At 45.8% G+C, this 27,856-nt stretch overlaps 1 protein-coding gene across 2 annotated transcripts; it reads right to left on the reverse strand.

The window, feature by feature from the left end:
• Window positions 1-532: 532 nt before the first annotated feature.
• LOC132866836 (uncharacterized) lies at window positions 533-27,427 on the reverse strand. Of its 2 annotated transcripts, XM_060899611.1 has the most exons (7): window positions 27,331-27,427; window positions 26,874-27,170; window positions 25,431-25,763; window positions 19,116-19,175; window positions 18,276-18,383; window positions 18,111-18,151; window positions 533-2,074 (listed from the first exon to the last, which is right to left on the reverse strand). In XM_060899611.1, exons 1-7 carry the CDS (start codon window positions 27,368-27,370, stop codon window positions 1,679-1,681), a joined length of 1,275 nt encoding a protein of 424 aa, XP_060755594.1. In that variant the 5' UTR covers window positions 27,371-27,427; the 3' UTR covers window positions 533-1,678. The 2 variants fall into 2 exon arrangements, with proteins under 2 accessions (XP_060755594.1, XP_060755595.1); XM_060899612.1 differs by lacking the exon at window positions 19,116-19,175.
• Window positions 27,428-27,856: the final 429 nt, after the last annotated feature.

Genomic DNA, 27,856 nt, shown 5'->3' on the forward strand with positions numbered 1-27,856 from the left:
TTTAATGGTGTTTGTTGAATATATGGTATATACTGTACGCCCAAAAGACACAGAAACAGCATCACTCTAGTCAGTGACCGTTACAATTATTGACATGGAAGATCACTTTTAGGACACGTTTTTCATTTTGTTATTTGACAATTTGCATAAATGTAGGTTGTGACAGGCTAAATATAGAAAATGAGGTGTTAAATACTGCAGTGTGAATTTTACTTTCATAACTGCACAAAACTTCCACACTTCTCTCTCCACACAGAAAAGATGCTTCTGCGTTAGAAACATACAGGAAATTAAAGGTTGGATTTAATGACGTGTGTAAGAGTTAATGCAAAAAGAGAATGCTCTTCAAGTAATTTACAGTGGATACAATTTAGTTTTAATTGACTGAGTTCAAAAAGAAGCTAAATCCATTTTAAAAAACAGAGTGCAGTAGACTATTGAAAGATGATGAAAATAAATCTGCAAAAAATACTACTACATGGTTCTAAAATGCACATTTTTTAAGAGGAGCATAAAAGATTCATTATGTATGTTAAAAAAGCAAAAAAAGTTCATACAGATGCTACACATGAATAGTCGGCTTTATATCCAAACACATTTCACAATTAAAATGCACAATATCGCTCAGCAGGAAACTTGTTACAAAATGTGTTATCAAGCGATCTCCTATCTAATTCATGTTGCTGCCACAGCCATCGGTGGCCAGACTTTCAGGAGAACAGAACTGGCTGTGCTGTGTGAGTGGGAGGGATGGTGTTACTCCCTTCTCTGACAGGTTGACTCTGACCAGTTGTGTGTATCTTTGTGTTCAGGGATATATGAGCTGTTCAGCTGCTCTGTGATGGAGCATGAGCAGGGGCTGGAAAAGGTGCAGTGGCTTCACATGTCCTGGAGGAAGCACAAGGTCACCTTCACCATTCAGAGTTGGTCGCTGTTGTGTGATGGGGAAGAGCTAGCTAGTGGGGGAGTTGGTAAATGACCAGTGGGAGGAAATCTACAATAAAATATGTAATTGGTTTCGTGTTCTATGAAAGTGCGTCAGTGATGGGCCTGAAAACCATAACACTGATCTATTCTTGGTTAAGGAAACGATGAGTCGAATATAAAAATCCACTTCAAGATTTTCCCATAAACTGCATTAGTAAAGCAGATATATTGCTTTGACTCATTTCCTGTCTTCTCATGTCTTAGTACAGTATATTATACAGACTGTGTACTCACTACCCAGTTTCGAAAAAAAAAGTGAATAAATGCACAAGAAATATGCTTTGAAAATGAGTTATCTTTGGACAGCTAGTATCTGGGCTGAATGGCTGGTGAATACAAAATTCAGAGCCAACCGAGTTGAATTCACGTCCTTGGATCTGTGCTGAACATGTGCACAGATTTTGATTGTAACTGGATACCAAGGTTTACGTAGCTGCCATTTTCTGTCTTAATTGTTAAAAGTTTTTGTGAATGTGAATTATTTTTACTGAGTTCTCATTCAGATTATCAGCATATGAAGCTTTGCAGAAAGAGGGCTACAATTAGAGTGGACTGAATCTAATGAACTGGAAATCAGTTTCAGTTGCAATAAACTGAGTCCAGTTGTCTGGGCTCTACTAAACTTGATCATATTTGTTGGTTTTGGAAGTTAGGCACTGGGAGATTGAATATGTTGAGTTGGTGTTGGGGCCTACACTCTGGTAGATTGAATCTGACTGATGGTGGGATTTAGGGTCTGGTAGACTGAATTTGATTGCTTGGTGTTAGGGTCTAGGGTCTGGTAGACTGAATCTGATTGATTGGTGTTGGGGTTTAGGGTCTGATATACTGAATCTGATTGGTTGGTGTTGGGGTCGAGGGTCTGATAGACTGAATCTGATTGGTTGGGGTCTAGGTTCAGGTAGACTGAATCTGCCTGGTTGGTGTTGGGGTTTAGGGTCTGATAGACTGAATCTGATTGGTTGGTGTTGGGGTCGAGGGTCTGGTAGACTGAATCTGATTGATTGGTGTTGGGGTTTAGGTTTTGGTAGTCCAGATGCATTATGCTGTTCTGACTCTGAGGTGGATCATTTTCACAATCAGCAGTCTGAAATAGAGATGAGCAGATCATAAAACAATCATTCCAACATAAAAATTAAAGCAGTCAATGATACACTGCAACCAAGCTATAACAAACTCCTTGGGGGACGTCCAAGTAGTTGGTTATACCAAAAAGTCTGTAATACTGAAATGGACCGACTTGTCACACCAAACACTCACTCTTACATAAAACAAGACCATGTTTAATTTATATATGTGCTGAATTTATTTACAAAGTAAAGGAAATAAGTCACTCTTTACAACATCATAAAAAACAATGTGAAGATTGTAAACTTTCAGACAATAAAAGAATGTGTGGCAGCGAGGGCGTGGTTGAGCATCAGCTATGAATGATGAGGAATCGGGTTTAACCAGCAGGTAATGTGACGAGTTACGCTTGTGTCTATTTACTGGCTGTCTATTAATATGTCTCTGTGTGTCTTTCAGATAGCCAATAACAAGAGAGACCTGTGTTCTCCTGTGTGTGTGTGTGTGTGTGTGTGTGTGTGTGTGTGTGTGTGTGTGTGTGTGTGTGTGTGAAACCTAAAGTCACTGAAAAGTGAAAGTAAAGTTTTTTTTAAAAAATGCACTTTCACCTGTTGCACCTGTCTCCCAGTTGCTCATTGCCCCAGCATACAAGCTGTTGCAGTATGATCCTACAACCCCAATTCCAAAAAAGTTGGGACAAAGTACAAATTGTAAATAAAAACGGAATGCAATAATGTACAAATCTCAAAAACTGATATTGTATTCACAGTAGAACATAGACAACATATCAAATGTCGAAAGTGAGACATTTTGAAATTTCATGCCAAATATTGGCTCATTTGAAATTTCATGACAGCAACACATCTCAAAAAAGTTGGGACAGGGGCAATAAGAGGCTGGAAAAGTTAAAGGTACAAAAAAGGAACAGCTGGAGGAACAAATTGCAACTCATTAGGTCAATTGGCAATAGGTCATTAACATGACTGGGTATAAAAAGAGCATCTTGGAGTGGCAGCGGCTCTCAGAAGTAAAGATGGGTAGAGGATCACCAATCCCCCTAATTCTGCGCCGACAAATAGTGGAGCAATATCAGAAAGGAGTTCGACAGTGTAAAATTGCAAAGAGTTTGAACATATCATCATCTACAGTGCATAATATCATCAAAAGATTCAGAGAATCTGGAAGAATCTCTGTGCGTAAGGGTCAAGGCCGAAAAACCATACTGGGTGCCCGTGATCTTCGGGCCCTTAGACGGCACTGCATCACATACAGGCATGCTTCTGTATTGGAAATCACAAAATGGGCTCAGGAATATTTCCAGAGAACATTATCTGTGAACACAATTCACCGTGCCATCTGCCGTTGCCAGCTAAAACTCTATAGTTCAAAGAAGAAGCAGTATCTAAACATGATCCAGAAGCGCAGACGTCTTCTCTGGGCCAAGGCTCATTTAAAATGGACTGTGGCAAAGTGGAAAACTGTTCTGTGGTCAGACGAATCAAAATTTGAAGTTCTTTATGGAAATCAGGGATGCCGTGTCATCCAGATTAAAGAGGAGAAGGACGACCCAAGTTGTTATCAGCGCTCAGTTCAGAAGCCTGCATCTCTGATGGTATGGGGTTGCATTAGTGCGTGTGGCATGGGCAGCTTACACATCTGGAAAGACACCATCAATGCTGAAAGGTATATCCAGGTTCTAGGGCAACATATGCTCCCATCCAGACGATGTCTCTTTCAGGGAAGACCTTGCATTTTCCAACATGACAATGCCAAACCACATACTGCATCAATTACAGCATCATGGCTGTGTAGAAGAAGGGTCCGGGTACTGAACTGGCCAGCCTGCAGTCCAGATCTTTCACCCATAGAAAACATTTGGCGCATCATAAAACGGAAGATACGACAAAAAAGACCTAAGACAGTTGAGCAACTAGAATCCTACATTAGACAAGAATGGGTTAACATTCCTATCCCTAAACTTGAGCAACTTGTCTCCTCAGTCCCCAGACGTTTACAGACTGTTGTAAAGAGAAAAGGGGATGTCTCACAGTGGGAAACATGGCCTTGTCCCAACTTTTTTGAGATGTGTTGTTGTCATGAAATTTAAAATCACCTAATTTTTCTCTTTAAATGATACATTTTCTCAGTTTAAACATTTGATATGTCATCTATGTTCTATTCTGAATAAAATATGGAATTTTGAAACTTCCACATCATTGCATTCCGTTTTTATTTACAATTTGTACTTTGTCCCAACTTTTTTGGAATCGTGGTTGTACAATAATGTCCCATCAGGTTTATGTGCCGAAGAAACTTGTAATCCTGGACTGCTTTTTCTTTGATGACTGAAATGTCCAAGTCATTTTCGCAGCTCATGGATCAAGTTAAAGGATCACAGACAGAGGTGCTGATTTCTTCGTCTGTTATGGAAATGACAGAGGTTACCGGTGTATCATTGTCAATGTCCACCCACTGACTCACTGTGTTTTCTGAATCTTCATCATTCAATTCATTCATCTGTTGCAAATGTGATGTCAATAGTCATTTTGTCTTTTTATCAATCTTTGATTACTGTTCTTGATAATTGTTAGTGATTGACACCTAAGCGAGGCTCATTAGGCCTTTGTTTTATGGCATTAATGCGTGTTAACTTGACTGTGGACTTGATTACTCTGTTTGTCTTTTGGGGAAGAGGAGTGTATGGCTCAGGGTTTTTTTAAAGACTGACTCATTGTCAATAGAGGTGGGGTACACGAACTTGGATTGTTATATGCAAAAGTTCAGTCAAAGAGTTTGTTATAGCAGGGTTGCAGTGTATTTTGAAGTAAAACTGACACACATCTAATAATGGATAAATGACATATTGTCTGTGATCATGGTGCAACCCCAAAAATATGGCATACATTTTTGAGTATGTTTGTGGCTCTCAGCACAGGCGGTAATCTAATGAAATGCAGCATAGTTATAAAAATATTGAGTCTGAACAAGTACATTATCAGTGTCATGACTAGGAGGGTACAAGTGCAAATAAGACCCAAAGAGCAGATATGAAAGGCACAGATTAGACTGAGGTGCACCTGATGAGTAGAGCAGTGTGGTGCACAGGCAGGAAGCAGATGCAGCAGCACAGTCAGAAATATCCTGGCTAAATCCAAGGACAGCATCACAGACACAGTGAACAGTCACAGTAATCCCAGGAGAAATCCGAGAACTGCCAGCAATCAATAGCCAGGGAGAAACAGTGTCCAGAGTCAGTCACGTTCAGAAAGTCCCAAAAACAGCAGGCAAAAATGGTATACCAAAAAATGCAATCCAAGTCAGAAAACCAGGGAAAGGCAGCAGAGAAAAACCAAACATGAGCGTGAACTTGACATAGTGTAATGGCAAGTATTTTTCCATATCTTAATTCTTCCCATCATGTTTATATACAGTGACTGAAAGCAAATGCATAGCAGGTGTGCTAGCACAGCGTGGGGAGAATGGGGGGAAATGCAGATAGAACATAAAGGTGCAGATGAGGACTTGGAATTTCCAGGTTGGATCACGGCAGTAAACTCCCCCCACCCCTACCTTACCAGACGCCTCTGTGCATCCCAGACAGAGCTTCCAGATTCTTATGGTGGAAGTCCCTGATGAGTGTAGGGTCAAGAATGAAATGCGCTGGCACCCAACACCTCTCATCTGGGTTGTAACCCTTCCAGGTGACCAGATACTGTTACCTCTGACCTTGGTGACGGACCTTTAGTAGTTTCCTGACTGTCTAGGCCTCACCCCCATCGATGATCCTGGGAGGGGGAGGCACTTTGGAAAAGGAGGAGAAGGTGCTGGATACCAGGGGTCTCAGTTGGGAAACATGAAAGCATGGGTGGATGCATAGCATAGGCATGGGAAATGCCAATCTCTCAATTGTGGGCTGAATGACTTTAGAAATGCGATAGGACCAGCAAACCTGGGAGCCAGCTTACGAGAGGGGACCTTGCAGGGGTGGACCACATGACCCTTTGTCCCACCCAGTAAACAGCAGCCAGCCTGTGGTGTCGATCTGCCATCCTCATGTCTGTGTGATTGGAGCTTAAAAGGTGATGTCTGGTACACACCCAAACTCTGCGACAGTGTCAGATAAAGGTTTGGGCCAGAGGGACAGATGCCTCCTCCTCATGTTTGTGGAAAAAGAGGGGCCTAGTAACCAATGCAACACTGGAAAAGGGTCAGCTCATTGGATGATGAAGGAAGGCTGTTATGGGCATATTCAATCCAAGGAAGCACCTGGCTCCAGGAGGAAGAATCACCTAATGTCAGGCATCATAAGGTGACCTCTAACTTCTGATTGGTACATTTTGTCTGCCCATTAGTCTGTGAGTGGTAACTTGAGGAGAGGCTGAGAGTGGCCCTAATGATTTTGCAGAATTCCTTCCCAAAGTGAGCAGAGAACTGAGGGCCTCTGTCAGATACAGTGTCTGTAAGCAGACCGTGAACACAGAACACATGGTTGATAAACTGTTCTGCCATCTCCTTAGCTGAAGACAGCTTAGGGAGGGGAATTAAGTGAGCAGCCAGGTCCTAACATCCTGCCGCATGGTAGGCCACCAGAAGTATTGCCTGAGGACAGCAAGGGTCCGGGCTGCCCCAGGGTGACTGACGGGGGGGAGCTGTGTCCCCATTGAAGCACTTGGGAGCGCACACAAGGAGGCACATAAAGGCAGTTGGGTGAGCCATTACCTAGTCCTGGATCACTGGACAGGGCATTTTGGACAGCAGTTGTTGAGCCAGGTGGCAGCCATGAGAAAATGAGTAGGGAGAATGGGCTCGACAGTGCTTTGCTGAGAGTCTGGAGAAAATTGCCTGGAGAGAGCATCTGGCTTGACATTTTTAAACCCTGGTCTAAAGGAGAGCACAAAGTTAAAGCGGGATAAAAATAATGACCATCTGGCTTGATACGCATTGAGGCATTTAGCAGACCTGAGATACTCGAGATTCGTATGATCTGTCCATATGACAAATGGAATCTCAGTCCCTTCCAACCAATGCCTCCACTCTTCTAGGGCCAGATTTATAGCTAGTAGTTCTTGATTCCCAGTGCCATAGTTGCATTCAGCTGGTGTCAAGCAATGAGAAAAGAATGTGCAGGGGTGTACCTTATTTTCCTTGGCTGACCTCTGGGACAAGACAGCCCCAGCACCTGTGTCGGCGGCGTCTACTTCAAGAATGAGCTGAACAGCAGGGTCAGGAATGATGACAGAGGGCACCATGGAGAATCTCCTCTTAAGAGAAGAGGCAGTTTCAACATGGTTGGTCCATGAGAAGGGGTGCTTGGAAGACTGGAGTTCAGTCAGGGGAACAGCAATGTTGCTATAGTTCCTGATAAACCTCTGTTAGAAGTTGGTAAACCCCAAAAAGCACTGCAGTTTCTTACAGGAAACTTACAGGCCACTCGGACACCACCTTGACCTTGTCTGTGTCGATTTGGACCACCCCAGGGGATATTACAAAGCCCAAGAAGGACACGGTGTGCTTGTAAAACTGGCACCTCTCTGCTTTGGTGAAAAGTAGGAGCCATTGCAGGACTCTAGGAGCCATTGCAGGACCAGTCTGATGTGGAACCGATGGGCCTCCAATGTGAAGGAGAAGATGAGAATATCGTTGAGATATACAAAGGTGAACTGGTTAATAAAAATCTCATAAGACGTCACTGATCAGGGCTTGGCAGACAGATGCGGTGTTTGTGAGCTCAAACAGAAGACCAAAGTATTCGTAGTGGCCATTCGGAGTGTTGAATTCTGTCTTCCACTCATCTCTTCCTCTTATTCGTACCAGGTGGTAGGCATTGTGGAAGTCCAGTGTAACGGTTCTAACGAAGGGTGGAGCACAGAGAACAGCAGGACAGAGATCAGGTTCGTAAACTGGGGTTTTTATTGCCACACTTTTCAGTGAACAACTAGTAACTAACACAGACACACACAACCCGGCGTCTGGTTCGGGGATGAGCTCCTCTGCTCTCGCTCTCCCTCCTTAAGTAGGGCACGGTCACTGGGAAGACACACAAACACAGGTTAATTGACATCAGGTGTAGTGATTCTGCCACTTACCTTCCCTGACTCCGCCCTCCTGTCACAGACCGGCGCTTGACCACGCCCCCGCTGCCACATACCCCCACCGCCCGACTCAGGCCGGGCGGCCATCCGGCCTGCAGCCGACTCCCCCCCCCCTTGACGGGAGAGGAAGTCCGCCACGACCATCTGCGCCCCTGGCCTGTGGACCACCTTGAAATTAAAGGGTTGGAGTGCCAGATACCAACGGGTGATCTGCGCGTTGGCATCCTTCATGCGGTGGAGCCACTGGAGGGGTGCGTGGTCTGAACAGAGGGTGAAAGGGCGCCCCAGCAGGTAGTAACGGAGGGCAAGGACCACCAACTTGATTGCCAAGCACTCTTTTTTGATTGTGCTGTAGCGCCCCTCACGCACCGACAGCTTCCTACTGACGTACAAGACTGGGCGGTCCTCCCCTTCCACCTCCTGGGACAAAACAGCCCCCAGCCCTCTGTCCGACGCATCCGTCTGTAACATAAAGGGGAGAGAAAAGTCAGGGGAGTGTAAAAGTGGCCCCCCCACACAGTGCGGCCTTTACTTCAGAGAAAGCCCGCTGGCATTGCTCCATCCACTGGACCGGGTCTGGTGCCCCCTTTTTAGTGAGATCAGTCAGCGGGCTGATGATGTCCGAATAATTAGGTATAAACCTACGATAATAGCCAGCCAGCCCCAGGAACTGTCTCACCCCCTTTTTGGTCTTGGGCCTCGGGCAGGCCGCAATTGCTGTGGTCTTGTTAATTTGGGGACGCACCTGCCCGTTGCCCAAGTGGAAGCCCAGATACCGTGCTTCCACCCGCCCAATTGCACACTTCTTCGGGTTGGCTGTGAGACCCGCTCGCCTCAGCGACCTAAGGATGGCCCTCAGATGTTCGAGGTGCCTCGGCCAGTCATTACTATAGATGATAATGTCATCGAGGTAGGCGGCCGCATAGGTGGCCTGGGGGCGGAGGACCCTGTCCATCAGCCGCTGAAACGTAGTGGGCGCCCCAAACAGCCCAAAAGGGAGTGTGACGAATTGGTGTAAACCGAACGGTGTGGAAATTGCTGGTTTTTTTGGGATAGTGGTGTCAAGGGGATCTGCCAATATCCCTTCGTTAAATCCAGTATCGAATAAAAGCGAGCAGTGCCTAGTCGATCGAGCAACTCATCAATATGAGGCATTGGGTACGCGTCGAATTTAGACACCGCGTTGACTTTTCTATAGTCCACACAGAACTGGACCGACCCGTCGGCCTTGGGTACCAAGACCACCAGGCTGCTCCAGCCACTGTGGGACTCCTCGACGACGCCCATTTCGAGCATGGCCTCGAGTTCTTCCCGAACCACTTTTTTCTTGTGTTCGGGTAGCCTGTAAGGGCGGCTGCGCACTACCACCCCCGGGGGTGTCTCAATGTGATGCTCTATGAGGTTGGTGCGGCCGGGCAGGGGCGAGAACACGTACGAAAACTCAGTCTGCAACTGGGCAACCTCCGCGAGTTGGGTCAGGGAGAGGTGGTCTCCACAGGGGACTGGAGAGGTATGCGATGCCAATGCGCCCTTTTGAACCTCCAGCCCCAGCTCCGCCTTCTCCGGAACCACCGACACCAATGCTACGGGGACCTCGTTCCAGAGTTTGAGTAGATTGAGGTGGTAAATCTGTAGCGCCCCACCCCTGTCCGTTTGCCTCACCTCATAGTCGACGTCCCCGACTCGCCGTGTGACCTCAAAGGGTCCTTGCCACTTGGCGATCAATTTGGAGCTCGATGTGGGCAACAGTATGAGTACTTTATCTCCCGGTGCGAACTCCCTAAGGTGCGTACCCTTGTTGTACAGGCGGGTTTGTCGTTCTTGGGCCTGCCGCAAATTCTCCTGGGTTAGGTGGGTGAGTGTGTGGAGTTTTGCGCACAGGTCCATAACGTATTGAATTTCATTTTTACTTTGTGAAGGTCCCTCCTCCCAATTTTCTCGCAGCACATCTAGGATGCCACGCGGTTTACGCCCATATAATAATTCGAATGGGGAGAACCCCATGGAGGCTTGGGGGACATCTCACACTGAAAACAACAAGGGCTTGAGCCACTTATCCCAATTACGTGCGTCCTCACTTACGAATTTTTTAATTATATTCTTGAGGGTGTGATTGAACCATTCAACTAAACCGTCCGTTTGTGGGTGATACACACTGGTGCGGATCGGCTTAATCCCTAATAACCTATACAGTTCGTTCAGTGTCCGTGACATAAATGTGGTGCCTTGATCAGTCAGAATCTCTTTCTGGATTCCAACTCGGGAGATGACGCGGAACAGCGCCTCCGCAATACTGCGTGCTGAGATATTGCGGAGAGGCACTGCTTCCGGGTATCACATTGCATAGTCTACCAGAACTAATATAAAGCGGTACCCTCGTGTTGACCGATCTAATGGCCCAACAAGATCCATCCCAATTCTTTCGAACAGGGTCTTGATTAATGGTAGAGGGCACAAAGGCGCTTTTGGAATGGCTGCTGGATTTACTAACTGGCATTTGCGGCACGCCGTACACCACCTACGGACATCGCCGTGAATCCCCGGCCAATAGAATCGGGCCATTATTCGGGCTAGTGTCTTATCCTGCCCTAAGTGTACAGCCATGGGATTAAAATGAGCCGCCTGGAATACCAATTCCCGGCGGCTTTTTGGAATCAAAAGCTGTGTGATTTGCTCTTTCGTTTGAGTGTCCTGCGTCACTCAGTATAATCTATCCTTCATAATAGAAAAATAGGTGAAGGACAGGGTGGCGTTCGGTGGGAGCGTTTGACCATCGATTACTCTCACTTGGTTAAACGCATGCCGCAGAGTCTCGTCTCGCAACTGCTCTAACGGGAAATCCGCCAGGGATTCCCCGAGAGAGGGAGGAGGAGCCTGTGGCTCCTCACTCTGACGCGTAGATGACGTAGACGGCTCTGTGACAGCTGCTCCCGCCAAGGCGACACCGGGACCTCCCCCTACTGAAGTATGGCAGGACCCACTCTCCACTAAATGGCTCATCAACTCCCCGAATCCCGGCCAATCAGTCCCCAAAATTATCGAGTGGGTGAGGCGAGGATTAACCGCCGCATTTACGATAAATTTTTCCCCTCGGAAAAAAATGTGGACAGACACCAAAAGGTAGCTGTGAACATCCCCATGCACACACAAAACCTTCATCCCCTGTGCTCCCCCCAATGCCTCGTCTTGCACCAGGCTTTGGTGAATTGAGGTCTGATTACAACCAGAATCCACCAACGCCTGATATGTATCCCCTTGAATACTCACCGGTATGCGATACGCTCCAGCCCGATTGAGGGTGGCTCCTGGCGCATCGGGGATCCGAACAGCCGCGCCCACCTCCATTACCGTGCACTGTTGTTGGAGGTGGCCTGGCTCCCCGCAGCGCCAGCAAACCGGCCCGGGCTTCCTCTCTGCAACGGTGTTCTGGGGCTCACTCACCTGAGGGCGGGAGAGACAAACATAGACGGGAGAAACGGGAGGGCACCGTGGGTGCGGCGGGCCGGCACGGGTGGCGCCGGCCCCCGCCTCCGCGGTGGGGGAATGGGGCGAGGACGAGACACAGGAGGAGAGGGAGAGAGAAGAGGAGAGGAGAGAAGAGGCTGTCTGCTGTTCTGCCGCCGGGACAGCCGCCAAATGGTCCTCCGCCAGCTCGATTGCCTGATCCAGCAACGCCGGGAGCTGGCACTGGACCCACTCCACAGTTCCTGCTGGCAAGCGTGCGACGAATTGTTCCAGTACCACCTGGTCGATGATCCCCTCGGCGTCACGGTTGTCGGCCCTCAACCACCGCCAGCAGGCGTCCTGGAGTTGCTGGCCAAACGCGAACGGCCGGCCGACTTCCTCCAAGCGCAAAGTGCGGAAGCGCTGATGCTGCTGCTCAGGGGTGCGCCCCACACGCTGGAGGACAGCCCGGCGAAGGTCCACGTAGGCCAGCCGGCGGTCAGCGGGGAGCTGTAGCGCGGCCAGCTGCACCTCTCCCATTAGCAGGGGGAGGAGGCGCGCCGCGCGCTGTTCCATCGGCCACCCCAAGGTCTCCGCGACTTGCTCGAAGAGCGTCATGAATGCCTCAGGGTTATCCTGCGGGCCCATCTTTGTTAGGGTGAGGGGGGACGGGCCCGCGGTGGGAGCATTGGTGGACCCCGTCGACGCGAGGAGGTGCCGGAACGCCTAACGATCTTGCTGGGCCAGCACCAGGGCCTCGAACTGCTGTTCCTGCTCCTTTCGGAGGGTGACTAGTGCCTGGTGCTGGCTTTGCTGGGCCGTGGCGAGGGCGTGGACCAGATCGGCGAATGGGGAGGACTCCACGGGGCTGTTCGGCTTCTGCACTCCAGATCCCGGGTTTCAGCACCACTGTAACGGTTCTAATGAAGGGCGGAGCACAGAGGACAGCAGGACAGAGATCAGGTTCATAAACTGGGGTTTTTATTGCCACACTTTACAGTGAACAACTAGTAACTAACACAGACACACACAACCCGACGTCTGGTTCGGGGATGAGCTCCTCTGCTCTCGCTCTCCCTCCTTAAGTAGGGCGCGGTCACTGGGAAGACACACAAACACAGGTTAATTGACATCAGGTGTAGTGATTCTGCCACTTACCTTCCCTGACTCCGCCCTCCTGTCACAGACCGGTGCTTGACCATGCCCCCGCTGCCACATCCAACTTAGCAAAAATTGAGCCCCCTGAAGAAACTTGAAGGCAGTGGACATGAGTGGTAGGGGATAACCATCCTTAACACTAATAGAATTTAGTCCCTAATAGTCAATGCAGGGCCTGAGGGACTTGTCTTCCTTCTCCACAAAAAAGAACCCCGTTTCTGCTGGGGAGGAAGATGGACAGATGATGCCAGCTGCTAGTAACTCTGAGATGTATTTGTCCATGGCTTCCCACTTCAGTGGAGAAAGAGAATGAATATGACCACTGGGAGGTGTGGTTCCAGGTAAAAGCTCTGTGGTGCAATCTTAGGGCCAGTTGGGGGGGGGGGGGGCAGTGGCATGAGCCTTACTGCAGACCAAACAAAGGTCCTGATATATATATATATATATATATATATATATATATATATATATATATATATATATATAAAATGGGGTTTTTTTTGGGGGGGACACATGGGGAAGGATTCATTGTCTCATCACAGATGGCAACAAGAGGGGCCAGAGGAGTCTGAGCAGAAGACGGACAGGCAGTGAGCACTCCAGGAGAGTATGGTCCCATCACTCCAGTTATTGTGGGAGTTTTGGAGGTGTAACCCCAGAAGACCAAGCAGAATAAGCTCAAGGTCATCATTTATGGCATAGAATGAAATTGATTTGATGTGAGTAAGTCAAGTTTATTTGTATAGTGCTTTTTACAGACATTTTCACAAAGCAGATTTATTAAAAAAAATCAAAGACTTTAAACATGATCTAATTTTATTCCAATTTTTTTTTTTTACTTGAAACCTTCAAAGTAACTTGGTCTGTGATGTGGGAAATAGGACTGAGTTCATCCCCATTCAGATCATTGGTCATGGGGGGACAAACTAACTTCCACAAAAGGATGCCAAGTTCCTCAGCCCAGGAAGTCATAATAAAGCTTTGGTCAGCACCAGAATCAATGATGGTTTGGACAGATTGGATCTTATTCTGAAATGACATTTCTAGCATTTTGCAAATGCTTTTATCCAGAGTGATGTACAACATACCCAGAGCAGCCTGGGGTTAGGTGCCTTGCTCAAGGGCACTTCAAACATTCCTGCTGGTCCAGCAAATTGAACCAGTGACCTTTTGGTCCCAAAGCTGCTTCTCTAACTATTTAAGCCCTGGCTTCCCCAAAATATAATCTCAACAGTCAATGTTGATCTATAAGCAGGGGAAGTATGTGTTGAGACACCTACCTGTATCCCTGCATTTACTGATGCACAGACCTTTTTAACAGGCAGTGGGAGATGAACTGTCCAGACTGTCCACAGTAAAAACAGAAGCTAGTTTTTCAATGGCATCTTTTTTCTTCTGGAGTTACCTGGGTCCTGCCTGATTGTATGGGCTCTGATTCATCGGGGGTGGCACCCTCCAACAGAAGAATGATGGTCCTAGGTTCGACCCTTCAGCTCCACCTCCGATCTCTATTTACGTAGTTATTGGCGAGCGTCTGCCCGACTGGCCAGGTCTACCAAGCCATCCGGGCTGTCAGAAGGTCATGAGGTGCAATCTCATCCAAGATGGCATAATTTAGTCCATGAAAGGTGTCATAGAAGGTGCTCATTTTCCAGTCGACTGCTACGGCAATAGTCCAGAATTTGATGGGATAATCGTGAACTGACCGAGCACCTTCCTTCTGCCCCTTAACTGTCCCACCATCTCCTTGCCCTTGGGGGAATGGTTAAAAGCCTTCTGCATCTCCTTGGTGAATTCCCTGAAACTTGAACAGCAGGGCATCCTGATGTCCCAAACAGCTGTCCCCCACTCTTGTGCCTTTCCTGTTAAACATGCGATGACCTAAGCTACAGTACATGTGAGTTCTCAGAAGGCAAGGTAGATGCCTGAAGCTCCATGGCTATGGAGTACTGTGAGAGGAATGAACAGCAGGTCCCAGGTGCACTGTGATATGGCTGTGGAGCAGGGAGATGAAGCTCATGGGGGGGGTGTTAGGGTGAAAGGTATGGGTGATGGAGGATGTGTTCTGGTGAACTGCTATGATCTCTTGCTGATGAGATCTGAAAATTGAGCCCTGTTTTTCCAATACAGTTTTGAGGGAATCATAGTCTGCTGTGTCCATCGTGTGGCTGAAAAATATCAGAACGGGGAGGTTGCGTGTGCAGATAGCACCCAAAGAGCAGATAAGAAAGTCACAGATTAGACTGTAGTGTACCTGATGAGTAGAGTGGTGAGGTGTACGAGCCGGAAACAGATGCAGCAGTGCAGTCAGAAATATCCTGGCTAGATCCAGGAATGGCAGAGCAGACACAGAGTAAAGTCACAATAAACGCAGGAGAAATCCGAGTGCTGCCGGCAATCGATAGTCTGGGAGAAACTGTGTCCAGAGTCAGTCATGGTCAAAAAGTCCCAAAAACAGCAGGCAAAAATGGTATACCAATAAACATAATCCAAGTCAGAAAACCAAGAAAGGGCAGCAGAGAAAAAAAAACAACATGAACATGAACTTCATCTCATCTCATTATCTCTAGCCGCTTTATCCTGTTCTCCAGGGTCGCAGGCACGCTGAAGCCTATCCCAGCTGACTACAGGCGAAAGGCGGGGTACACCCTTGACAAGTCGCCAGGTCATCACAGGGCTGACACATAGACACAGACAACCATTCACACTCACACCTACAGTCAATTTAGAGTCACCAGTTAGCCTAACCTGCATGTCTTTGGACTGTGGGGGAAACCGGAGCACCCGGAGGAAACCCATGCGGACAACATGCAAACTCCGCACAGAAAGGCCCTCGCCACCCACGGGGCTCAAACCCGGACCTTCTTGCTGTGAGGCGACAGCGCTAACCACTACACCACCGTGCCACCCGAGCGTGAACTTGACATAGCATAATGGCAAGTATTTTTCCATGTCACCCCATCATGTTTATAGAGAGTGACTAAAAGCAAATGCATAGCAGGTGTGCTAGCACAGTGCGGGGAGAATGGTGAAAACATGGAGTGGTGCACAAAGGCACAGGTCAGGATTTGGAAGTTCCAAGCTGGATTGTGACAATCGGGAGGTGTGGATTCCAATTAAGAATGGTGTTTGCATTTTTGTAATGACGATAGATTTCAGTTTCAGGTTTCACAAATTTGGTGGTAGTAATAAACCACTAGTCAGTATCTTGTCTTCTTTCTCATATTATTATTATTATTATTGGTTCATATTTGTGGCATTGTCAATCCAACCACTGTGGTGCACAAGCCAGTGCATTCTCTAGCACCAGTCCCAAGCTCAGATAAATGGGGAGGGTTATATCAAGAAGGGCATCCGGTGTAAAACTCAGGCCAAATCAACTATGTGGATGATGAAGAGGACTTTCATACCAGATCGGTTGAGGCCTGGGTTAACAACCACCGCCAATGAAACTGTTTCCCAGTGAGGTACGGCATCAGGCTAGAGGCCCCATTGACAATGATGTTTGCAGATGATATTGTGATCTGGAGTGAGAACAGGAAGCAAGTGGAAGAAAACCTAGAGACATGAAGGTATGCACTAGAGAGAAGGGGAATGAAAGTCAGTAGGAGCAAGATGGCATGCATGTGTATGAATGAGTGTGAGGGCAGTGGAATGGTCCAGCTGCAAGGAATATTAGGTGTCCAAAGTAGAGGAGTTCAAACATCTGGGGTCGACTGTATGAAGTAATGGCAAGTGCAGAAGAGCAGTGAAGAAGAGCATGCAAGCAGGTTGGAATGGATGGAGGATAGTGTCAGGAGTGATTCGTGTCAGAAGGATACCAGCAAGAGTGAAAGGGAAAGTTTACCAGACAGTAGTAAGACCAGCTATGTTGTATGGTTTGGAGACAGAGGCATTGCAAAAAGATGAGAGGCTCAACTGGAGGTAGCAGAGCTGAAGATGCTGAGATTTTCATTGGGAGTGACAAAGTTGGATGGGATGAGAAACAAGAATATTAGAGGGACAGCACATGTAGGATGGCTTGGAGACAAAGTGAGAGAGCTGAAATTGAGATGGTTTGGACATGTACAGAGGAGAGATCCAGGGTATATTGGGAAAAGAATGTTGGAAATTTAGGTGTCAGGTTGGGGGAAAAAAGATGCGATGAAGGAGGACATGAGAACGGTTGGTGCTAGAGAAAATGATACAGAGGACAGGAGGAGATGGAAGGACATAGTCCACTGTGGCGACCCCTAATAGGAACAGCCGAAAGATGATTTTTAGTGGCACTGTCACAAATAGAGATACAGCACATTTAACTGGGCTCCAAGGTTATTGCTAATGTTTGTTTGTGGAGATTAAATTGCTGTATATTTGATTCTTTGTACCTAATAGCAATGGGTGTATCCAAAACAAGTAATTAGGAGTAACCATATACTGTACTTTTAGCCATGTACTAAAATCACTGCAACATTGGACTGTAACGGACACAGCCGCTGTTGTGCAGTATGACTGTAATGGACGCAGCCTTTTTGCAGTATGAAAATGGGGCCCACAATAGATAATGACTCAGTGAAAAGGGATATGCAAAGATTGTTGCTGCACATTTAGTTTCGATGGTGCTTTTTACTGCACAACTTGAGTCCCCACTGTTCTGTAGAGTTTCAAGTTTTACCTCCAGCTAATTAGCTCATCATCAGTCCCTTCAGAGGTTAGGTCAGGTATGTTTTTAGTGGGGGGGGCATTCAGAGCAATGGGACTGGAGGACTGTCACCTTTGTTGTGAACTCTACGATATAAACTGACACTGCCTAGAAGCCCTGGTTCCTTCCCTCATCTAACATGCCTTTCCTTCTGTGAAGGGAAATGAAGAATTTCTTGAGTTCAATAATATGAAAAAAAAATCTATCCATGTGTTTTGACTACAATTAGACAAACATAGTTTTAATGATATTTAATTCCATGTATAAGGGATTCCACTGAAAATATTTTAGCTAAAATTGGTCGAAAAAGTTGCTTTCAGTTTTTGTCCATAAAAGAAAAAATTGATGAAAAAAATTGATTTTATAAAGACTAAATGTGCTTGCAACAAAGTTCGAAATCAAACTACAAATAACGTTAATGGTCATGAAAATGAGAAAGTGGTTTAAATTTGCTGTTTTTCCTGCATCGGTCAGTATGTAGTCATATTCAAACATGTTGAGCAGCAGAACGCCTTCATCACTATTTTAAATCAGCAAATTGTGAGCAGTGAAAAAAAAGTCAATATTGCACAAGCCAAATGGAAACAGTTGGAAATGTCTGCATGCGAGTAATGAATAGATTACATTTTCACACTTTATCTGTATTCTTATTTTAATGCAGCAGATTAATGGCCACCCACCATGGTATTTGTTTCTGTCTGCTGACTTACAAATGTAGAATCTGCAAAAAAAGGGAGATTTTAGCATGAAAATTTTGGCAGAGGGGTGTGTGTGTGTGTGTGTGTGTGTGTGTGTGTGTGTGTGTGTTTGCAGGCTGGTGCTTTGTGTTTATAAAGAAACAGTACCTTGTGTCTTGTTGCTTCTCAACTGGCAGACGAGTAAAAATCCTCCCATCAGTAGCACAGTCACACACACACTGATGATGAAGATGAGTACGGGAGCTTGTGCTAAACCTGCATTTGTGTACAATATTCACCTTAAAGCAAACATGTGTTGCAAGACCAGTGCATTAATAGTGTTTCAGATCTTTTATGGCTTTTTCCAACCACAATCAGTGGCGAAAGCACAACCCATCCTGTCCTAGAGCAGGTTAACTTGAAGTGTCTTGCTTACAATTGCAGATGCATTCTAGTGCACTTTGCGAGCGAAGGCATTGTTGTTGAGAGAGTGCTGCTGCGTTAACTAAAGGACGTGCTACTGTGAAAGTCACACGTTCGGCCAAGCTTTATGTTTAGCTGCCATTTAAAGTTCATTGAAATTTAACATTGATCTAATTTGCCATTTGAAATATGATTCATTACTAGTGGTGTAAGATTATTTTATACCTCAAACTTGCTGTTTAGAGCATCAGACTGTGTGAGGATTCCTGTCTCTGTGGCCAGTTATTTACCTTATCTCAGGGCCAGGCTCCATTGTACAAGGGCCAGACTGTGGAATGGACTTTTTGTTAGGTCAGGCTGTGCTACACACAGTGGCGCCCTCAGAAATTTTGGGCCCCATGAAAGCTTAGAATTTTGGGCCCCCCAACTTTGCCCACCCTCGTCACAATTGCACTATTGTCGTTATTTGACTTTTGATAGCCCATGGACCGTTATTAGCAACACTTTAATCTAGCAAACTGTATATGGTGCTCGCTCATTAAAAACTTCAATCCTAACACATTTATGGGTTGTATGGCTGCTTACCTCCTTCTCCAAAGAGGGGTTCAGTGGTTTGGTAGGGCGAAGGTCCCCCTGAGGCTGAATCTGTGCATATTTAGGGCACCCCATTAGTTATGAAACTGGTTATTAGCACTAGTTATTAGCACCAGCATAACGTAATATTTCATCTTATCACACAAGTCAGTTCAGTTATTAAAATGGAAAAAATGTCACTGTACAAACTGTAAAAGTGTTCTCTTGATAGGCTAATCCAACCACGTTCATACTGTTAATTTACCATTCGCTAATATTTTGAACACACATGTGAGCGATAGCTACCTTTCTTTGGGAAAAACTGAGTGACCAGTTGCCTGCCTCTCCGGTCCCTCTCAGCTTTCAGCTGCCTTTCTTTACGTTTTTGACAGCCACTCTTCATATTTAGCGATCATAGACTGTACGCACTCCACTGCTGGCTGGCTGGCTGCTGCACCGCGACACAGCAGCAAGTAGCGTTGCACTGATCAGCACACAGATTTAATGCATCGCGCTTCTACCAGAACTGGACCGTACCATTTCACAAAAGGGGGAGGGTTAAATGACAATATGTTGAAGAACTCAAGAAATAGACAACCTTGTTCAATTAGCTCATTTTACCAGATGGAATATTGCATTGTTGTTATATCAAAAGTCATTAAAATCATTAAAATCATATTATCAGCCCCTTAAAGGGCCCCATGGCAGTGCTGGGCCCCTAGAATTGTTCTAACCTTTCCCCCCCTGGCGGCGCCCATGGCTACACACACACACACACACACACACACGGTGAAATCAAAAGCTGAGCTGAGGAACAATGAGTTTAAATTTTTTAGAGGATTGTGTGTGTGTGTGTGTGTGTGTGTGTGTGTGTGTGTGTGTGTGTGTGTGTGTGTGAGAGAGAGAGAGAGAGAGAGAGAGAGAGAGAGACCATATTGTGGTCCTCACCACTGATTATCATTCTAAGGACATTTCGCATGACAAACACAGACTTGTTATTTATTCAGTAGTAAAACCCTTAAAATGTCATATGGTAAGAAATACGAGCAGGTCTGTTTTTCTTTTGTTTGTCAATCTTTCACAATGATTTTAATAGGAGCCGCCATTTTGTTTTGGGGTGGTACTAAGGTTGGTCTCTCAGGGGGCCTTTAAAACGAGTAAGCGGAAGTTTAGAAGCTGGTGTGTTCTGGACTCGCTTGGCATCGAGAATGTTTGTTTGTTTCAAGGTAACTTCTTTTGTATAAGTCTATTTTTGGCTGCGCCTGATGTTCAGATTTCCATGACAGTGGCAGAATGAATCACTTTGTACAGGTGCAGAGGATAAGATAATTCTGGAAGATAGTTCTGGTTCTGCTGAGTTCTCTGCAACAGGATCGCGGTCCTTTTTATCCTGGGTGGCAACCGAGCCAGGATGATTTCTCTTTTTAGGATTCTTCATTGAAATAAGGAGGTGTGAATCCAGGAGTAGGACGTATCCAGATACCAGGTTTGGATCACTCTTAGTTTTCTTCCTTGCCTTCCGCTGGTCCAGCATGATTGAATCTTGTCTGGCTTCACCTTCATGGTCTTTTGGGGTATTTAAGCCACTACATGACAGCATCATGGTGATCCAGTGCAATGCAATGATGCACTACAGTCTGCCCTTGTCCTTGGCAGTGGCAGCAGCATACCAGACGGTGATGGAGGAGGTGAAGATGGACTCGATGGCATTGTAAAAGTGCCCCATCATTGTCTTTGACAGATCAAACTTCAATTGCCACAGGAAGTACATCCTCTGCTGTGCTTTCTTGGTCAGAGAGCACACATTAATCTCCCACGTGAGGTCCTGGGTAATTATAGTGTCCAGGCAGTAGAAATACTCCACAGAGGTTACTGCAGAGTTAAACAAAGTGATGAGGGAGAGTGTGGCAGAGCTCCTCCTGAAGTCTACAATCTTCTCCACTGTCTTTAGAACATTGAGCTCCAAGTTGTTCTGCCTGAACCAGGACATCAGATCACCCACCTGTAGGCAGACTCCTAATCAGAGATGAGTCCAATGAGGGTGGTGTCATTTGTGAACTTCAGGAGCTTGACAAACTGATGACTGGAGGTGCAGCTGTTGGTGTACAGGGAGAAGAGTACAGGAAAGAGAACACACCCATGGGGGGTCCGGAATTGATGGTTCAGGAGTCAGAGACACGTTTCCCCAGCTTCATGTTCTGCCTCCTGTTAGACAGGAAGTCAGTGATCCACCTGCAGGCGGAGTTAGGCATGCTCAGTTGTGAGATTTTGTCTTGCAGAAAAGCCAGGATGATGGTGTTGAAAGCAGAACTGAAATTCACAGACAGGATCCTAGCATTGGTTCCTGGGGAGTCCAGGTGCTGGAGGATGAAATGCAGAACCATGTTAACAGCATCATCTGCAGATCTGTTGGGTCTGTAGGCAAACTGCATGAGGTCCTGGAGCAGGTCAATGATGGCTTTAAGGTGGTGATTCACAAGGTGCTCAAAGGATTTTATAACTACAGAAGTCACGATGATGGGTCTCGTCTTTTAATCCTATAATGTTTCGCTTTTTGGGGAACAGGATAATGGTGGAGGCCTTGAAGCAGACTGGCACATGGCATGTCTCCAGTAAGCTGTTGAAGATGTCTGTGAACACTGGAGATAGCTGATCAGCACAATGCTTCAGGGTAAATGGTGAGACAGAGTTGGGACCTGCTGCTTTGCGGGGTTCAGCTTCTTAAAGAGCTTTTTGATGATGATGATGATGATGATGATGATGATGCCTTTATTGTCACTAGTCACAAGTACCAGTGAAAATTAGCCATCAACCCGTCCATACATATACACATACATACAATTAACACAGGGGGAGTTGACAGGACAGGAAGACAGGGATGAAAAATACAGTAGTAACATGAGGGGAGGGGAGGAGAAAAAAGTAACCCCTACACTATGCTCCTGGAGGAGTACAGTGTGGGAACATTAAAAAAAACTCAGCACATAAGCACAAAACAACACAAGTACACTTTACAACATGAAAACTCAGGACTTGGGGGGGAAGCGGGGCGGGGAGGGGGGGCGATCAGGGGTGGGGGTAAAAAGGGGGGGGGAGGGTAGGGGGGAGGGGAGGAGGTAGAGGTAACCCAGTGCAAGCAAGCAGCCATCCGCTCCTGCAGCCATGATGGCACTGGGCTGGTCACGCACCTGCTTGTCACACTGGGGGTGAAACAGTGACTGCGGGAAAAGGGGGGAGGAATATGACAGAGTCTAACAGCAGTGTTCTCCAGGGGAATTGTTGTCTCAGCAACGGCCTTGGCCAAGGCCAGTGCTGGCTCGGGAGCCGAAAGTAGATAAGATTGGAATTTGTTTGGTCTTGGCGAGCAGACGCAATTTGTTTTGCACAACTATTCTGAATGTCCATTCTGTCCATGTTGGTCTCCAAATCAATCCAATTTCCATTGCAAAGCCGAAAGCTTCTCCATGATGTTATCCATGTTGCGGTTCAAGTTCTGAATAGCCACAGTCTGAGTGCCAACAGCTCTGCCCACCACTTCAATCATGTCGGGCAGCTTTATGGGGCTTTGAACAGCTGTCACCGTTTTCTGATTTCCTCGATAAACCAGAGCAATGCCTAATCCAATCAGCAAAAGTCCTGTAATCATAGTTCTGAATAGGTAGATGTCTTCAATGTCCTCCACAGAAAGAACTGCCAGGCACACAACCTGCCACCTCTCTCACACATCCATCGTGTAGCCAGCTGTGAACATTCCGCCAGGACAGGCTAGTTCCCCCGAACCCAGGCTTCTCGTCGAGAAGATTGTGTCAGTTGCGCGAAGAGACCAGTTTATCAATTCCATGGTTTTAGTTCAGAGAGCAGTGTGGAGAGAGTCTCTCAAAAGTATAGACACTAGACAGATGAGACAGCAGAAGCAGGAAAGATAAGGGAAGGGAGAGGGAGAAAATGCGACCACCTTCTGCGAGACCACGGAACTTGTCTCCATCTCCAGAATGGAGACAAGTTGCTAAACTTGTTCTGAGACTTTAAACCTGTCCCCACTTATGTATGCTTCTATCTTTTGCAACTTTAGCTGGCTGAGCTTATCTGTGAACAAGTGTTTATCATGATTTGTAGTTCACTCTGGTATGTGATGGAACGCTACAGTCCTCAGAGAAGCTGACATAGGACGTCACAGCCTCTGTGTACTCATTCAGACTATTGGTAGTGGTCCTGAACACATTCCAGTTTGTACAGTCCAAGCACGCCTGAAAGTTCTCTCCATAGTCTTATTGCTCCACTTCTTTGATGTCCTAACTGCAGCCTTCCTCAGCTTTAATTTCTGCCTGTATGCAGGAATCAGGTGGACAATGATGTGGTCAGAGTGGCCCAGTGCAGCGCGGGGGACGGCGTGATGGGCATTGTTGACTTTAGTGTAGCAGTGATCCAAAATATTCTCCCTAGTCGGGCATTTAATAAACTCCTTGTATTTGGGTAGTTTGTGGCTGAGGTTACCTTTGTTAAAGTGCTAGTCTAATGAAAATTACATCATAAAATCCCGGGTTTTCCATGTGTGATATGCTCAAATAGGTTGTAAAGTTCATTGATAAATAAAAATTTGGTTTGAAAAATAATGTTTTTGTGTCTGAATTCTGTTCCAAAAATCATTAAACGCTTGTCTGCCATTATTAGATTACAGTGATTTAGAGGTCAGCGGCACTGCGCCACTGCCTTCTTTTGTGTCCACACAGACTCTATGCTATTCTCTGCAATTACATGTGTTCTTGATACTGATTCTTTTGAAAAAGATGACAGAAGTTCTTTAAATTTATCCTCAATCTTTCACTGGTTGTCTGAGGACGATTTAGAACCTATAGCCATGGAGAAAGAGGCTGATGAATACACGAGCAAGTTGGCTTGTGAAGAAGAGCAGCAACTGCTCCTGTGGTTTTCTGGAACCCAGGAAGTTACTACATGGTACAAATTGTAGTTTGCTTATCCATTTTTTTTTCTGATTTGGTGTTCAACTTTCACAGGTATGATAAAACAGTGTCTCTTTGTAATTGTCATCTTTGTAACCTCACTTTGTATGTACAAGACTAAATAATGGTAATAAACAGACACTTTCAGTGCTGCAGCCGGGTTCACCTCCAAAACTAAGTTGCTCATAAAACTACGTTTTCTAGTTCTAACAGTAACAATTAGGGCCATGTAGACCCTTTCTATTTTGTGCATGTGTGTGTGTGTGTGGGGGGGGGGGGGGGGGTGTCAGCACACAATTACCCCTATTTATTTTTTACTAAAACCACCGTATCTCTGTCACCATAAAAGATTTTTTTTTTCAAAATTCCAAAACCGGGCGGCACGGTGGTGTAGTGGTTAGCACTGTCGCCTCACAGCAAGAAGGTCCGGGTTCGAGCCCCGTGGCCAGCGAGGGCCTTTCTGTGTGGAGTCTGCATGTTCTCCCCGTGTCCACGTGGGTTTCCTCCGGGTGCTCTGGTTTCCCCCACAGTCCAAAGACATGCAGGTTAGGTTAACTGGTGACTCTAAATTGACCGTAGGTGTGAATGTGAGTGTGAATGGTTGTCTGTGTCTATGTGTCAGCCCTGTGATGACCTGGCAACTTGTCCAGGGTGTACCCCGCCTTTCACCCGTAGTCAGCTGGGATAGGCTCCAGCTTGCCTGCGACCCTGTAGAACAGGATAAAGCAGCTACAGATAATGAGATGAGATGAGATGAGATGATTTTAAGATGAATTTAATCTGTTTGAAATTTTAAGGTAAAGCTCCAACAATAATCGTGGAATTGGCGCGAAAGATAAGGTCATTGTAAGATTAATTTATAATCACTCTGTGATAAACTTCCCTGTGTATTTCTGAATCTTGTCATTGCCTTTTTGTCCACTGAAACACATGTGGCATTTTATTGCATCTAAAACCATGATTTCAATATCAAAGTAATGGACATGCCATCCTGTTATATCTCTCTCAACTATCTCGGGTTTTTTTTTTTTTTTGTATTTATAGGCTCTGAAAGAGATTCTCTCACAACATAAGCAAAATGTCTGCTATTCAATTAATCCTGTATCTTCAGGTACAAGTAATACGTTATATCCATCTTCCGTCAAATACTACCTGTAAACAAAATAAACTGTCTAAACAACCACTCTCTCTTCCTTTTGCTATTTCATCCAAGTGTGCTATAGCCAAAACAGCTAAAGCATCTGTGTCTACTGTTGTACAAATAGCAGCTTCTCCTTTTTCAAATACTGCATCATCCGCAAAAAAAGGAAACAGACTTTATTGTTTCAGTAATTCAGTGCAGTATGATGGGAAAAAATTTTCTCACCAGTAACTTGGAGCTGAATTTCTGTGAAGAGCGAGTGATAACGGACTGCAGTCCCTTCAATACGAAATGCACAGGAATAAACTCCTCCATCATCTTCTCTCACATCACTGATGATCACACTGAAAACGCTACTCCTCCCGTCATCAGAAATGGAGAATCTGCCGTTCTGATACGCTTCTTTTGCCCTGATGAAGATCACTTCAGTTCCAGCGTAATCATCCAATTTGAAAAAGGACTTGACATTTGTTTCAAACTCTGTTGGATAGGAGCAGCTGATCATCACACTCTCTCCCAGATATCCGGTTACTGATTTTGTCTCACTACAGCATGGATCTGTCAATCACACAAACTGAATTAGTGTTGAATTATTTATCTCCCAGCTGGCATGAGTTCAGCTTTTACTGAAATGTAGGTTTATGTGCTTAATGTGATTCTACTCTTGAAGCAAAATTAACAGGGTTGAATTTGAAATTTCCATCCATCCATCCATTATCTGTAAAAGCTTATCCTGTACAGAGTTACAGGCGGGCTGGAGCCTATCCCAGCTGACTACGGGCGAAAGGCGGGGTTCACCCTGGACAAGTCGCCAGGTCATCACAGGGCTGACACATAGACACAGACAACCATTCACACTCACATTCACACCTACGGTCAATTTAGAGTCACCAGTTAACCTAACCTGCATGTCTTTGGACTGTGGGGGAAACCGGAGCACCCGGAGGAAACCCACGCGGACACGCACAGAAAGGCCCTCGCCGGCCACGGGGCTCGAACCCAGAACCTTCTTGCTGTGAGGCGACAGCGCTAACCACTACACCACCGTGCCACCGAATTGAAATTTTATTTCACTTTATTTTATCTCATCTCATCTCATTATCTCTAGCCGCTTTATCCTTCTACAGGGTCGCAGGCAAGCTGGATCTTATCCCAGCTGACTACGGGCGAAAGGCGGGGTACACCCTGGACAAGTCGCCAGGTCATCACAGGGCTGACACATAGACACAGACAACCATTCACACTCACATTCACACCTACGGTCAATTTAGAATCACCAGTTAACCTAACCTGCATGTCTTTGGACTGTGGGGGAAACCGGAGCACCCGGAGGAAACCCACGCGGACACGGGGAGAACATGCAAACTCCGCACAGAAAGGCCCTCGCCGGCCACGGGGCTCGAACCCAGAACCTTCTTGCTGTGAGGCGACAGCGCTAACCACTACACCACTGTGCCACCGAATTGAAATTTTATTTCACTTTATTTTATATTTCTGTTTTTTGTTTTGTTTTGGGTTTTTTTTCAGCCAAAATATCTGCATATAAATCAAGATGACATTAGTTTCTAGGTATGAGATCAGCTGTACCTCGTGCATTTATACTGGATTACACAAAAGAAAAACTAACAGCTAAATCTATCAGATGTCAAAGATTCTAAAATTTCTCACCACTTTTCACTTTCAGGTCAATGTTTTCACTCCACACTCCAATCTCTCCATACCGATACAGTCCTGTATCCTGTAAACTCAGACTTCTGAATATCAGTGTAATGAATCCATCAGTCTTAAACAGAGTAAATCTGTCCTTATGAAGCACGCTGACTGTGGCCCGAGCTGTTATTAAATCTTCACACACTGTTTTCATTTTGCAAAAATACACAGTCGACCTGGGATTGACTGCCTTTTTGAAGTCAATTTTGACACGACCTCCAGGGTAACCGATCACATCATCACAGTGCACTGGACCTGCCAATCAAAATGGAAGCATTTCAGTCATTTCTCTGATGATAAACATCTCCAAATTCTCTCACTACTACAGTTCAGCATTCAAATAACTGCAGCACAAACTCATAATGGTTCCTCCTTCTCCACTCTGGAGTTCATTATTGAAAGTAGAAGAACTGACCTGACATCAGGTAGAAGGTGATGATGAGGAGGGTCTTCATTCTGAACTGAAGTCGAGCTTCACTGATGTTCACAAACAACACAATCCATGATTAAGAATATTTTGGTCAGTTCCTCTTTGTGCAATATGTGTCTATGTGACTCCATCTCACAGTACGTCCCACTGACATGATGAAACTCCGCTATCTCTCAGCTAATCAATGAAGAAATAAACAATTGTACAATGTCATACAAAACACTGGAAACACACCCTCCACCCCTGCCCCTGTTTTGGGGTTGTTTTGGAAAAGTTGCTCAAAACCTGACAGTTTTGTGGCCTTTGACTGGTGATGAAATACTTCTTTTTTTTTGTCATTTCCTCTTTCATGCATACACTGATGTGAGTTTGCCATCTATTTCTCTGATGTATTTGTGTATATGATCTTCCCATCAGCACTAATGTCCAAATACCTACAGAATCCCAACAGTACATTACAGGTAAAATATGTCTGGAATTATGTCACCACTATCTGATATTATACTGCCAT

The sequence above is a fragment of the Neoarius graeffei genome, chromosome 18 (assembly GCF_027579695.1).
Source record: "Neoarius graeffei isolate fNeoGra1 chromosome 18, fNeoGra1.pri, whole genome shotgun sequence".
Classification (NCBI taxonomy): Eukaryota; Metazoa; Chordata; class Actinopteri; order Siluriformes; family Ariidae; genus Neoarius; species Neoarius graeffei.

Coding starts and splice junctions, on each gene's coding strand:
- LOC132866836 (XM_060899611.1), bottom strand. CDS start 27,370: ATGAAGACCCTCCTCATCATCACCTTCTACCTGATGTCAG. Junction 27,171..27,330: donor CACCTTCTACCTGATGTCAG/GTCAGTTCTTCT, acceptor TTTGATTGGCAG/GTCCAGTGCACTGTGATGAT. Junction 18,152..18,275: donor GAGAAGCAACAAGACACAAG/GTACTGTTTCTT, acceptor CTTTTTTTGCAG/ATTCTACATTTGTAAGTCAG.